General features: G+C 52.0%; 1 protein-coding gene across 1 annotated transcript in view; it reads right to left on the bottom strand.

The window, feature by feature from the left end:
* The window catches only part of CHAF1A (chromatin assembly factor 1 subunit A), a 384823-nt gene that overhangs the window by 347774 nt on the left and 24613 nt on the right, over nt 1-12436 (bottom strand). The window contains 1 exon segment of the mRNA XM_029614524.1: nt 10784-10820. Within this exon segment, the coding sequence (XP_029470384.1) occupies nt 10784-10820 (37 nt within the window).

The following is a 12436-nucleotide window of genomic DNA, read 5'->3' as shown; positions in this document are numbered from 1 at the left end:
GGCTGCGCGTGGTTTCCCGCGCTGGAAAATGACTCTCCTCAGTCTGTGATAAAGCAAACATGGTTGTGTAGACAGAAAGTTGACTGGACAGGGAGGTAGGTGGGTCAGCATGGCTAATTCATCCTATCTACGGAAACACCGTTTACGGTAAGCAAACTTGCTTTTTCCCCGTCGATAGCAGGGTTGAATTAGCCATGCTGTCATGGGAGTCCTAAGCTCCCCATCACACTGTATTGGTATGCCAGTCTCTGAGGTAAGTGAAGCGTGATGTAGTTAAGTGTCCATCGACTTAGAAGTATCTGCGGCAAATGCCTGTAGAAGGGAATGCCCAAGTTTGGCATCGTTCGTTGTTTGTTGATCTAAGCAGTAATGGGCTGTAAATGTATGAAGGGAGGCCCAAGTGGCCACTTTACAGATGTCCAACGGTGGAACATGCTTGAGGTGAGCTAGAGAGGCAGCCACCGCTCGTGTTTGATGCGCCATGGGGCGTGTAGACTACTCTCGTTGCTTATCGCAAAAAAACTGTATGCATTGAGTGATCCAACTAGATATGGTTTGTTTTGCCACCAGAAGGCCCGGCGCATTCGGGTTAAAGGAAACAAAGAGTTGAGACTGTCTTGTAGCTGAGTTTGCTGCTTATAATATGCCAATGCTCGTTTGCAGTCCAATGTGTGCAGGAGCTTTTCTCTTTCTGTGGCATGAGGTTTTGGGTAGAACGTTGGTAGTTCGAGGGATTGATTCAGGTGGAATGAAGAGACCACTTTTGGAAGAAAAGAAGGATGTGGTCGCAACAGCACCTTGTGGTGATAGAATTGGACTTCCGGGCTATAGTGTACCAGTGCCTGTAGTTCACTGACTAGACGAGCTGACGTAAATGGCAGTTAAGACTACGTTCCATGTGAGGTACTTGACATGAGCAGACTAAGGGTTCAAACGGTGATTTCATTAGTTGCTCCAGAACCAAGTTAAGGTTCCAAGGAACTGGAGGTTTAGAAGTTGGAAGGCTAAGATGTGCAAGGCCCCGTAGGAAACGTGACACCATTGGGTATAGGGAAATAGGCTGTCCATCCTGTAGCCTGTGGAAGGCAGCAATCGCACTCAGATGGACTCGAACGGAGGCCGAGGCCAGTCCTGACTGGTATAAGGTCGGAAGATAGTCAAGGAGACGTGTCAGACGACATGACAGTGGGTCAAGTTGTTCGGAAGCACACCAGGTCACGTACCGTTTCCATTTGAACTGATAGTTACGGCGTGTAGACTGTTTCCGCGATGCCAAGATCACCTCCTGAACTGTGAGGGAGAGTCCCTGTTCTGAGAGCAGGATCCATTCAACCTCCAAGCTGTGAAGTGCAGGGAGGAGTGGAGTAGGTGAAATAGGGCGCTGTGTTCTTGTGAAAGAAGATCTGCACAAAGTAGCAATTGAAACGGTGGTTCCGTGGACAACTGGAGGAGATGTGTACCACAGCTGAAGAGGCCACGCAGATGCTATTAATATGATCTGCGTTGCGTCTAATAGTGAGATTACTTACCTGATAATCTCGTTTTCCTTAGTGTAGACAGATGGACTCAGAACAAGTGGGTATAGTGTGCTCGTGCTAGCAGTTGGAGACGGATCTGACGTCAGCACGGGTACATATACCCCCACAGGAAGTGAAGCTCTTCAGTAATCTTCCTTGCAAAAGCTGTTATGGATATATGTGTACTGACGATCAATGAAATAGTGAAAACAGGATCCCCCTGACCGATTGATAGTAGCTGGAGACCGCCAGCATTCCCAACCGGAAGGCGTCGACACCTGGCAGAGTGGACGCACTCATGTAAGAAGTGATAAGGCTTACCTTGCATCGGTGAAACCAATGACTACAGGCAGCTGGGCGGGATGCTGAGTCCATCTGTCTACACTAAGGAAAACGAGATTATCAGGTAAGTAACCTCACCATTTCCTGTCGTGTAGCCAGATGGACTCAGAACAAGTGGGATGTACCAAAGCTTTACTCCCGGACTGGGCGGGAGGCTGCCTGAGGACCGTGTAACACTGTCCTCACAAATGCTGTGTCCTCCCTGGCCTGGACATCCAGCCGGTAGAACCTGGAGAAGGTATGGAGGGAGGACCACGTCGCTGCTTTACATATTTCTGCAGGCGACAGCATCCTAGATTCGGCCCAAGATGCCGCTTAGGCTCTGGTAGAATGAGCCTTGACTTGAAGAGGCGGTGACTTCCCGGCCTCTACGTAGGCCGCTCTGATAACTTCTTTAATCCAGCGGGCGATGGTGGGCCGAGAGGCCGCTTCACCTTGTTTCTTCCCGCTGTGAAGGACGAACAGATGGTCAGTCTTTCCTACTGTTTCTGTCATTTCCAGGTATCTGGGCAGCAATCTGCCTATGTCGAGATGGCGGAGCAAACGCCCTTCTTCAGATTTCTTCAAACCTGCCGTGGTTGGCAAGGATATGGTCTGGTTGAGGTGAAATTGTGAGACTACCTTAGGCAAGAAGGATGGAACCGTGCGAAGATGGATAGCCTCAGTAGTGATTCTGAGAAAAGGATCACAGCAAGACAGTGCTTGTAGCTCTGAGATGCGGCGTGCTGAACATACAGCCAGCAAGAACACCATCTTCAAAGTGAGAGAACGGAGAGACAGGCCCCGAAGGGGTCTGAAGGTGGATCCCGCGAGGAAATCCAAAACAATGTTGAGGTTCCACAAAGGCACTGGCCACTTCAGTGGCGGACGAATGTGCTTAACTTCTTTCAGGAAGCGAGAAACATCTGGATGCGTGGCAATGGTCTTGTCATCCCTCCTGGGACCATAGCAAGACAGCGCAGCCACCTGAACCTTGATGGAGCTGAGGGAGAGACCCTTCTGAAGTCCATCCTGCAGGAAATCCAGAACAATAGGGATAGAAGTCGCCTGTGGATTGGTGCCATGAGTGTCGCACCAGGCTTCAAACACTCTCCAAATCCTGACGTAGGTGAGGGATGTGGAGAACTTGCGAGCTCGGAGGAGTGTATCTATCACTGGCTCCGAGTAACCTCTTTTCTTCAGTCTAGCCCTCTCAATGGCCAGACCGTAAAAGAGAATTGAGCCGGATCCTCGTGAAGGATGGGACCTTGACGTAGCAGGTCCCATAGCGGAGGCAGGGGAAGAGGCTCCCCTGCCAGTAGTCTTCTCATGTCCGCGTACCAGGGTCTTCTTGGCCAGTCTGGTGCCACTAGAAGAACTAGGCCCCGGTACTTCCGAATCTTGTGGATAAGGGTGCCCAGCAGGGGCCAAGAAGGAAAGGTGTATAGCAGAGCCCCTGGGGGCCATGGCTGAACCAGGGCGTCGACCCCTTGAGAGAACAGATCTCGCTTGCGGCTGAAGTATCTGGGTACTTGAGCATTGGACCTGTCCGCTAGTAGGTCCATGTCCGGACGGCGGAGATGTCCTGAAGATTCGCCTCTGCCCAAGCCATCAGCGGGGCTCTCTCGAGGGACACCTGTTGGCTTCTGGTTCCGCCCTGTCGGTTGATGTATGCCACCGTGGTGGCGTTGTCCGACATCACTCTGACTGCTCTGTTCCTCAGTCTGTGAGCAAATTGCAGGCAGGCTAACCGGACTGCCTGTGCCTCTAGTTGGTTGATGTTCCACCCCGACTCTTCCCTGCTCCACCGTCCTTGGGCGGTGAGTTCTTCGCAATGTGCTCCCCATCCGCTCAGGCTGGCATCTGTGGTGAGCAGAGTCCACGTGGGGGAGGACATCTTCGACCCCCTGCTCGTGTGGTTGGACTGCAACCACCACCGTAGCTGAGTCCGCACTCTGGCTGGTAGAGGTAGATACATGGAGTAATTCCGGAAGCAGGGGCTCCATCGAGAGAGCAGGGAGCGTTGTAGAGGCCCAGGGTACCACTTCCAGGGTGGATGCCATGAGACCGAGAACCTGCAGGTAATCCCAAGCTGTGGGCCGACTGGCTCCCATCAAGGACCGAAGACGCGTCTGAAGTTTTAATCTTCTCTTGGTGGTGAGACTGACTGTGTCTGTCTGGGTGTCAAACTGGACTCCCAGATATTCCAGAGATTGGGAAGGCTGTAGGCAACTCTTGTTTAGGTTGACTACCCATCCCAGGCTTTCCAGAAGGGCGATCACTCTGTTGGTTGCCCGATGGCTCTCCTCTCGCGATTTCACCCTGATCAGCCAATCATCTAGATAGGGATGGACAAAGATTCCTTCCCGTTTGAGCGCCGCTGCTACCACTACGATCACCTTGGTGAAGGTCCGCGGTGACGTGGCCAGCCCGAAGGGCAAAGCCCGGAACTGGAAGTGGCGTCCCAGCACCTTGAAGCGTAGGTAGCGCTGATGATCCTGGTGAATCGGGATATGCAGGTAGGCTTCTGATAAATCTAAGGCCGTGAGGAATTCTCTAGGCTGTACTGCGTTCTTGACTGAGCGCAGAGTTTCCATGCGAAACCTCGGGTCCCGTAAGTATCGATTGACTGACTTGAGGTCTAATACGGGCCGAAAAGTGCCCTCTTTCTTGGGTACCATGAAATAAATGGAATAATGCCCAGAATTAATTTCCCGTGCAGGTACCGGGATTATGGCTTTCCAGGACAGGAGCCTCGCCAAGGTAGCTTCCAATGCTGCCTTCTTGTGGATCGGACACGAAGATTCTACAAACCTGTCTGGAGGTAGATGATGGAAGTCCAGAAAATAACCCTCTCGGATGATGGCGAGGACCCACTGGTCTGACGTAATCTCGACCCATCTGGGGTAGAAGAGGGTTAACCTGCCCCCTATGGCCCCGTCCCCCAGATGGATCGGATGAATCTCATTGGGAGGCACGGCCGGGGCCTGCACCCGAGCCGGCTCCCCTCTTCTGTTGCTTGAGCCGAAAGGACTGGTTCCTGGCCTGAGGACAAGGTGCCTGGTAGCGACCCCTATAGGGAATGAAGCGTTGAGAACTTCTGCCTCTGGAAGGCCTTGGAAGGGTGCGCTGGTTCCTTTTGAACCTGTCTTCCGGCAGTCGAGGTATTGGAGAGGCACCCCATGTGCTGGCCAGTTTATCAAGGTCGCTGCCGAACAGGAAAGAACCCCTAAAGGGCATTCTGGTGAGGCGTGTCTTCGAAGGAGCATCCGCTGACCAATTCCGTATCCAGAGCTGCCTCTTGGCAGCCACAGAAGATGAGATCCCCTTGGCTGTCGTATGGACTAGGTCGGATGCAGCATCCGTGAGGAACGAGAGAGCGGACTCCATGTCTGCCGCCGGAGCATTGTTCCTGACCTGTGACAAACAGGAACGCGTCACCACTGTGCAGCAGGTTGCGATTCGCAAAGACAGAGCTGCCACCTCAATGTCTGTTTCAGGATGGCGTCCAGTTGCCGGTCGTGAGGGCCGCCCCCCCCCCCTCAACTGGAATGGTAGTGCGCTTGACCACCTCGCTAACCAAGGCGTCCACCTGAGGGCACGCCAGCATCTCCTTGATTGCCGGATCCAGGGGGTACATGCCTATCAGGCCCTGACCCCCTTTGAATGAGGCCGCTGGTGCAGCCCATTCCAAATCTATCAGTTGCTGTGCGGCTTGCAAGAAGGGAAAATGGCGGGCTGTAGGACGAAGACCTCCCAGCAGAGGGTTCTGTGGAGATGGCACCGTAGTGCTGGGGCCTGTAATATCCAACTCTGCCAGGCACTGAGAAACTAGGCCGGAGAGATCTTCCTTGGGAAAGAACCGCCTCATGGTTCGATATGGCTCCATCCCCGAGGGACATTCCCCCTCCTCGGAGGGTTCTGATTCAGTCTCCGAGACATCAGGGTCCGCCTGAACCAGACTGCCCGAGGCGGGTGTGCTTGCCCACGATAAGGGCGCGAAGGTCCAGGGGCAGGATCCACTGGAGCAGCAACAGGAGCAGCAGCAACCGCAACAGCAGGGCCTGGACGGGAAGCTGATTGCATCTGTACAAAGGCATGGATTCCCTTAAAGAGATCCACCCAGGAAATGGAGGTGGTCTCAAGTCGTCGGGGTACCAGGTCCCCCGGGATCCCAGGTTGTTCGAGACTGCCTGCGAGATCCAGGGTGGCCCATGGGGAACTGTCAACAAACCTCGGTTGAGACTGGTCCTGGCCCGAGGCTCCCACTGCCTCCTCACATTGGGCACAAAAGGAGTCTGGCTCCTCGCTGTGCGTGGCTCTGAGCTGGCATCCTGAGCAGAGGCAGAGAGCTTTCACGCCGGAATCAGAAGGAGGCGCCGCCGCCGGGGACACCGGGGCATTCGATTGTTCCATTGCGCGCTGAAGAATATGCGCTGAATAATATGCAGCAGCAATAAGCGCTCAACAATAAGCGACAGCTATATACGCTTAATACAATATGCGCTCGATAGTAAGCAGCAGCTATATACGCTTAATACAATATACGCTCAATACAATATGCGGACAGCAATATACGCTAAATACAATATGCGGACAGCAATATACGCTCAATACCATATATGCTCAATATGCAATATACGCTCAAATAAGAAGCGCTTAATACGATACAGGCGCCTATCATGGGCGCTCAATACCTGAACAGGGCCGTCAAAATGGCAACCTTCGCGGCGTGCCGCATACAGGCAACGCCGCCGATCCTCGAACTTCGGAGACCAAAAGTAAAAGTTGTGCGCCCTACCTGATCCTCTGCGCTTCCCGGCTGAAACCCGGGCGGTCTCCGGCTGCGGGGGGAGAGGGAAAATACCTTCACCGCCGCGCTTGAGGAATGCACCCGCTGCCTCCCAAGTCCATGCCGGGACAGAGGCGCCTCTTAGCGAGCGTGCAGGCTCTCCAAACTGCTTTGGAGACGGAAATTACTGAAGAGCTTCACTTCCTGCGGGGGTATATGTACCCGTGCTGACGTCAGATCCGTCTCCAACTGCTAGCACGAGCACACTATACCCACTTGTTCTGAGCCCATCTGGCTACACGACAGGAAACATGCATTTTTGTAACATGCGTGTGATCAGCGGAATGGGAGGGAAGGCGTACATCAACGGTTCTGTCCATGGTATGAGGAACACATCCTGAGCTTGACGTAGTGGGCTGGGCCACACGGAGCAAAAACGGGTCACCTTCCTGTTGTGCTCGATGGCAAACAGGTCGATTGTCTGTTGTCACCATCTGCTGAATATGATTTCCGCCACTTCTGGGTGAAGAGCCCACTCGTGTGGGTGGAATACACGACTCAATCTGTCCACTCGGGTGTTGGCAATCCCTGGGATATATGTGGCCTCCAAGTTAATGGAGTGGCTGCATGCCCACGTCCAGATGAGGGCTTCTCTGCTAAGGGTCCAGGATCCCGAGCCCCCTTGTTTGTTGATGTAGAACATGGCCACCTGGTTGTCTGTGTAGACCATGACTCTGTGACCTTGAATGTAGGGGAGAAAGGTGCGTAATGCGTAACGTATCGCCCGTAGCTCTAGGAGATTGATTTGGAAGCATTGTTTGTGCTGAGCCCATAGCCCTTGTGTCTGAAAATGATAGAGGTGAGCCCCCCATCCCTTGCAGGAGGCGTCCGTGGTGAGTACTGCATTGTGAGGGAGGAGGGTGAAAGGTGCTCCTCTCGTCAAGGTTCGTCCTCTTAGCCACCAGTCGAGTTCTGAGGTTATGGCTTTTGTTAGCGAGACCTTCCAATTGAGTGGTTGTGTGTGTTTCCACCGATGCTTGAGGTTCCACTGTAGCGTTCACATGTGTAGGAGCTTGTGGACGACTGTATGGATGGAGGCCGCCATGTGTCCTAGAGCAATCAGAACTTGTCGGGCTGAGGGAACACAGGTTGCCTGTAAGCGGCGGAAAATGTGGCGCAAGTTTGTCTTCTGTCCTGTGGAAGGAAGACTGTTTCGTCGTGTCCAGTAGGGCTCCAATGATTGGAGCACTTGCGTGGGTTGCAGGTGGAATTTTTGGTAGTTGACGATCAGACCCAGGCAATTGAGACAATGGATCATGTCGTAGAGGTGTTGCCGAAGTGTATTGGGGTTGGACGCTACTAGTAATCAATTGTCCAGGTAGGGAAAAAGGATGATCCCCCGCTGCCGGAGGGATGCCACCACCACTGCCATGAACTTGGTGAACACTCTGGGTGCTGTTGACAGTCCAAAGGGAAGTACTTTGTATTGAAAGTGCCGGCCATTGACTTGAAAAGAAAGGTATTGGCAAGAAGAAGGGTGCATTGGAATATGAGTATAGGCATCCTTGAGGTCTATGGAGCACATCCATGCATTGTGCTGGATTAGGGGCAAGATGGATTTGAGGGATATCATCTTGAACTTTCCCTTGATTATACATTTATTGAGTTCCAGGATTGGTCGGAGGTCCCCAGATTTCTTTGGAATTAGGAAATATGGGGAGTAAAAACCCTTGTTCTGTAAGGATAGTGGAAGGAGGTGGATCGCTTTCAGATGTAATAAGGCGGTCACTTCCTCCTCCAGCCGGGTTGGATTGGATCAGGTTCCCTTGATTGGTAGGTGAGGGAGGGGTGGGGGGGTTTTGGAATGGAATTCGGTACCCCCGACATACCACTTCCAGGACCCATTGGTCTGATGTGATGGATTCCCATTGTTGGAGGTGGGATGTAATGCCTCCTGCAAATACCTTTGGCGATGGTGGCATAGGTAGCTCTAAGAAGACCATTTGTTAGAGGATGGCTATTTGTTTTGCGGACTCTGTGGGCGAGGTCGCCCACGCCTGTTTTGGTTTTGATTGGGTTGTTGGTGTGGAGGCAGCTGGTATGGTTGTGGACGGTAGAATGCATAGGGGCGGAATGCCCGCCGTTGGAAAGGTTGTCATCGATACGGAGCATAGAACCTCCGCGAAGAAGCATAAGAATGGGGTGAGGTGACCGATTGTACCGCTACCGACTGTTCCTTGAGCTAAGCCACAGTTTCCTGTAATTTGGAGCCAAACAAATTGTCTCCCCGGCAGAGAAGATTGGCCAATTTATCATTGACATCATCCCTTATGGAGCTGGCTCTGAGCCACGCCATTCTACGTGCCGCAATTGCACTGGCTGAGACCCTAGAGGAAGTTTCGAATCCTTCATAGATGGTACGGAGTAAATGTCTGATGGCCTCTTCCATGTCCTATAGTGGGTTGGAGTCATGGAGGGACTGTGGATCGTCCCTGATGCATTGCATGCATTCGAACAGGTATTGTACCAAATAGAATTGGTGATGGTTAATATGTGCACAGAGCATGGATGCTTGGTAGGCTCGCTTGGCGAACTCGTCCAAAGTGCGAAGATCATTCCCTGGGGGTGAAGCGGAATGCAGTTTTGTCTTCTTCGCTTTCCCCATTGCGGACTCCACAACCAAGGACGCATGTGGCAGTTGAGGGTTTGTGTAGTACTGTAGTACTGCTGGTAGTGTGAATGTAGTACTGCTGGTAGTGTGAATGGGGTATCCCAAGATTTCTTGAGGACTGAGTCCAAAACTGTATGTGGTGGCAAGGCTGTTGGCTCGGCCGGAAGGTCGAAGATCTTTAGGAAATCCAGCATGTCCGATCTAGGGTCTGGGACTTTCCCTATCTTCTCCAAGAATTTTGGATATGTAAGGTCTTCCGGCGGAGAGTAGGGCTCTGCTGGGCACCCCATGGATGAATCAGGGAAGTATCCTGAAACTCTTGAAGAACAGTGCGAGGTGGGTCCTCCTTCAGAGGTGACACCGGAGTAGGATCTGATGGTAGAGTCCTAGGTGACGGCGACCGTGGTTGTGTTGGTGATGAATATACCGATGGTTGCGGGGAAGCTGCTCCACTGGGAGGATTGGAGGTCGGCATGTGGAAGGACGCCTGCATGACTTTAAAAAAAAAAATCCAGAGAGCGCCAGGGAGAGGTTAACAAACGCATCCTTAGTCTGCGGCGGCATGGCCGGTTTTTGGCCTGTGGGTGGAGATCTTACCGGAACTGCCGCTAAGAGGATATCCGCATCCGGTCTTCTATCCGGAGAACGAGGAGTACGGGTCTCATCTGGAAACCGTCGTTTTTTGGACAGAGGTTCTTGCAAGGAACTGGTGTCTGATCTCCGATGCGAGGCTAGTGATAAATCTGAAGAGACTCTGCCTGAGGAGGAAGAGGATGATGGAGACTGTGATGACAGTGTCTGAGCCCCTTCTCCTTCAGAAGCTGAAAAAGCCGAAGTGAACAGTGGCCCCATCGCCCCCGATGCATGTCTACGTTTGTGGGGGCGGGGACTGCTTCTTGTCCACATTTCATTGTCCTGGTAGTTGAGCTGGCCGTGGGTATGGCACCTCGTGGGGGTCAAGGTCGGCTCCGGTGATGTTGCCCAACCGATATGCACCGATTTATGGAGGGAGGATCCGTAGGTGGGTGGTCTGTTCCCTTGCTTAATTGCACCATTTTCGACGCATGCGCCTTGTGGTGTTTCTTAGGTTCAATCACCCGCCTTCTTTTCTTCGGCACAGAGTCTTGCGCCGTCCCTGGCGAGACACTCCTTTGCGCCATGTTGCCTCTACAGACTGAGGAGAGTCGTTTTCCAGCACGGGAAACCACACGCAACCTAAGAGCAAAGCTTTGACATCACTAGTGAAGCTCTGCCTCCCGGGCCTGACGGACAGTTCCCCATGACAGCATGGCTAATCCAGCCCTGCTATCGACGGGAAAAAATAGCTCTCATGTACTCTAAAGCCTATTCCAATTTCTTCTTGTAGAAATGAGTCCTCCTCTGCAGGGACAGGACCAGCGTTTCTACCTTCCACAGCACTACCTGGAGTTTCTATGAATGGTCTCCTCCAATCGTTTCACCTGCTCCCCCCACTGGAAAAACCATTCTCAGGAGCAGATTTTAACATTTTTTCCTCCACCTGTCAGCAGTTCTTCGGAACGACAATCCCCCCCCCCCCAGTGCAATCTCAACGGTAAAATGCTACTGCAACAGCTCCTAAAAGTGGGACATTTTTTCCCACGTTCTGTGGCAGCCACATTGAGCACACCTTGTGATTCAGAAACAGGCCCCCACAGTTCCTTACAAACTCTTAATCCATATCCCCTAACTCTCCTGTACCACGGGACAGTCAGGCTCCAGCTGCTGATCTCCTAGCCAAGGAGCTGCTGCTACTGCAGCTCCTATCACTTTTTTGTTTTTGTATTAGTTTTATTCAGCTAGATAGAAAGCAACCCACAATTCAACAAAAGGAGAGAACTTTGCTGATCATAGGTATATCTTCCATTCAGAGGTCCCAGACTGGGAAACACCCGGGGGGGAGAAGGAGAGAGAGGGAACCAGCACTACTGATTTTGCAGTCCGTCCGTCCCCCAGTAACAGCATCCAGTCATTTAAGGGTCACCAAGCCCCCTGCTCACCCTTGCTCAACCAGTGGGGGTGAGGCAGGAACAACCACAAAACCTGGGCATCCATCCACCAACTACAGGTTTGACACCTTTACCATCTGCTGGATAGGAAAATTAGTTCTTACCTGTTAATTTTCGTTCCTGGATCAGTCCAGACTGTGGGTTGAGCCTCCTTTCCAGCAGGTGGAGACAGACTAAAACTGAAAGGATATCCTATATGAGGACAGAGCCTATCCTGTAACCCTTCAGTATAACCAGTGTCAAAGCAGAAAACAATAAAACCAGAATAGGATCAAGCAAGTAACCATAAAGCTCAATGGAGCAACTGTAGAACATTGTAATAAACATTGTATAGCTATACGCTCTTGCATATACTTGGTGTTTAAACGTCCAAGGCTTCCGGTGTAATTGCTCAGTATTCTTGCAAACAAATGCAGTATTAGAATCTGCAAGAAACAAACTTCGAGAGGACAGAAAGAGAGAGACAGGGAAGGCGCCTGGACTGATCCATGGTACTACAGGAATGAAAATTAACAGGTAAGAACTAATTTTCCTTTCCCTGTATGTACCCGGAGCAGTCCAGACTGTGGGATGTATCAAAGCTTCCCTAAACCGGGTGGGACCGAGACAGTCCCGCTCAAAGTACTTGCCGCCCAAAGGAACCAAAAACCGGAGCTTGCACATCCAGACGGTAGTGTCGAGCAAAAGTATGCAAGGATGTCCATGTGGCGGCCCTGCAAATCTCCTGCGGAGAGACAGATTGGCTCTCCGCCCAGGAAGTAGTTTGAGAACGTAGCAAATGAGCCTTTAGGCCCTTGGGAACCGCCCGACCTTAGCAAAGATAGGCAGAGGAGATCGCTTCTTTCAACCACCTCGTGATAGTGGTCTTAGAAGCCTGCTTACCCAGATTAGGCCCACTCCAGAGGACAAAAAGATGGTCCGAGACCCGAAAGTCATTGGTAACCTGGGGATAGCGAAGTAGAACCCGTTTGACATCCAGCTTACAGAGATCGCCCCCAGTCGTACCCACAATCTCTTCTGGGGAAAAACGCAGGGAGTTCTACCGACTGGTTGACATGGAAGTTGGAAACAACATTTTGGCAAAAAAAGAAGGGACCATCTTGAGGGA

The sequence above is a fragment of the Rhinatrema bivittatum genome, chromosome 8, assembly GCF_901001135.1.
Source record: "Rhinatrema bivittatum chromosome 8, aRhiBiv1.1, whole genome shotgun sequence".
In the NCBI taxonomy this organism is placed as follows: Eukaryota; Metazoa; Chordata; class Amphibia; order Gymnophiona; family Rhinatrematidae; genus Rhinatrema; species Rhinatrema bivittatum.
Note: the sequence above shows the minus strand (reverse complement) of the source record. Positions and strands in the feature narration are given on the sequence as shown.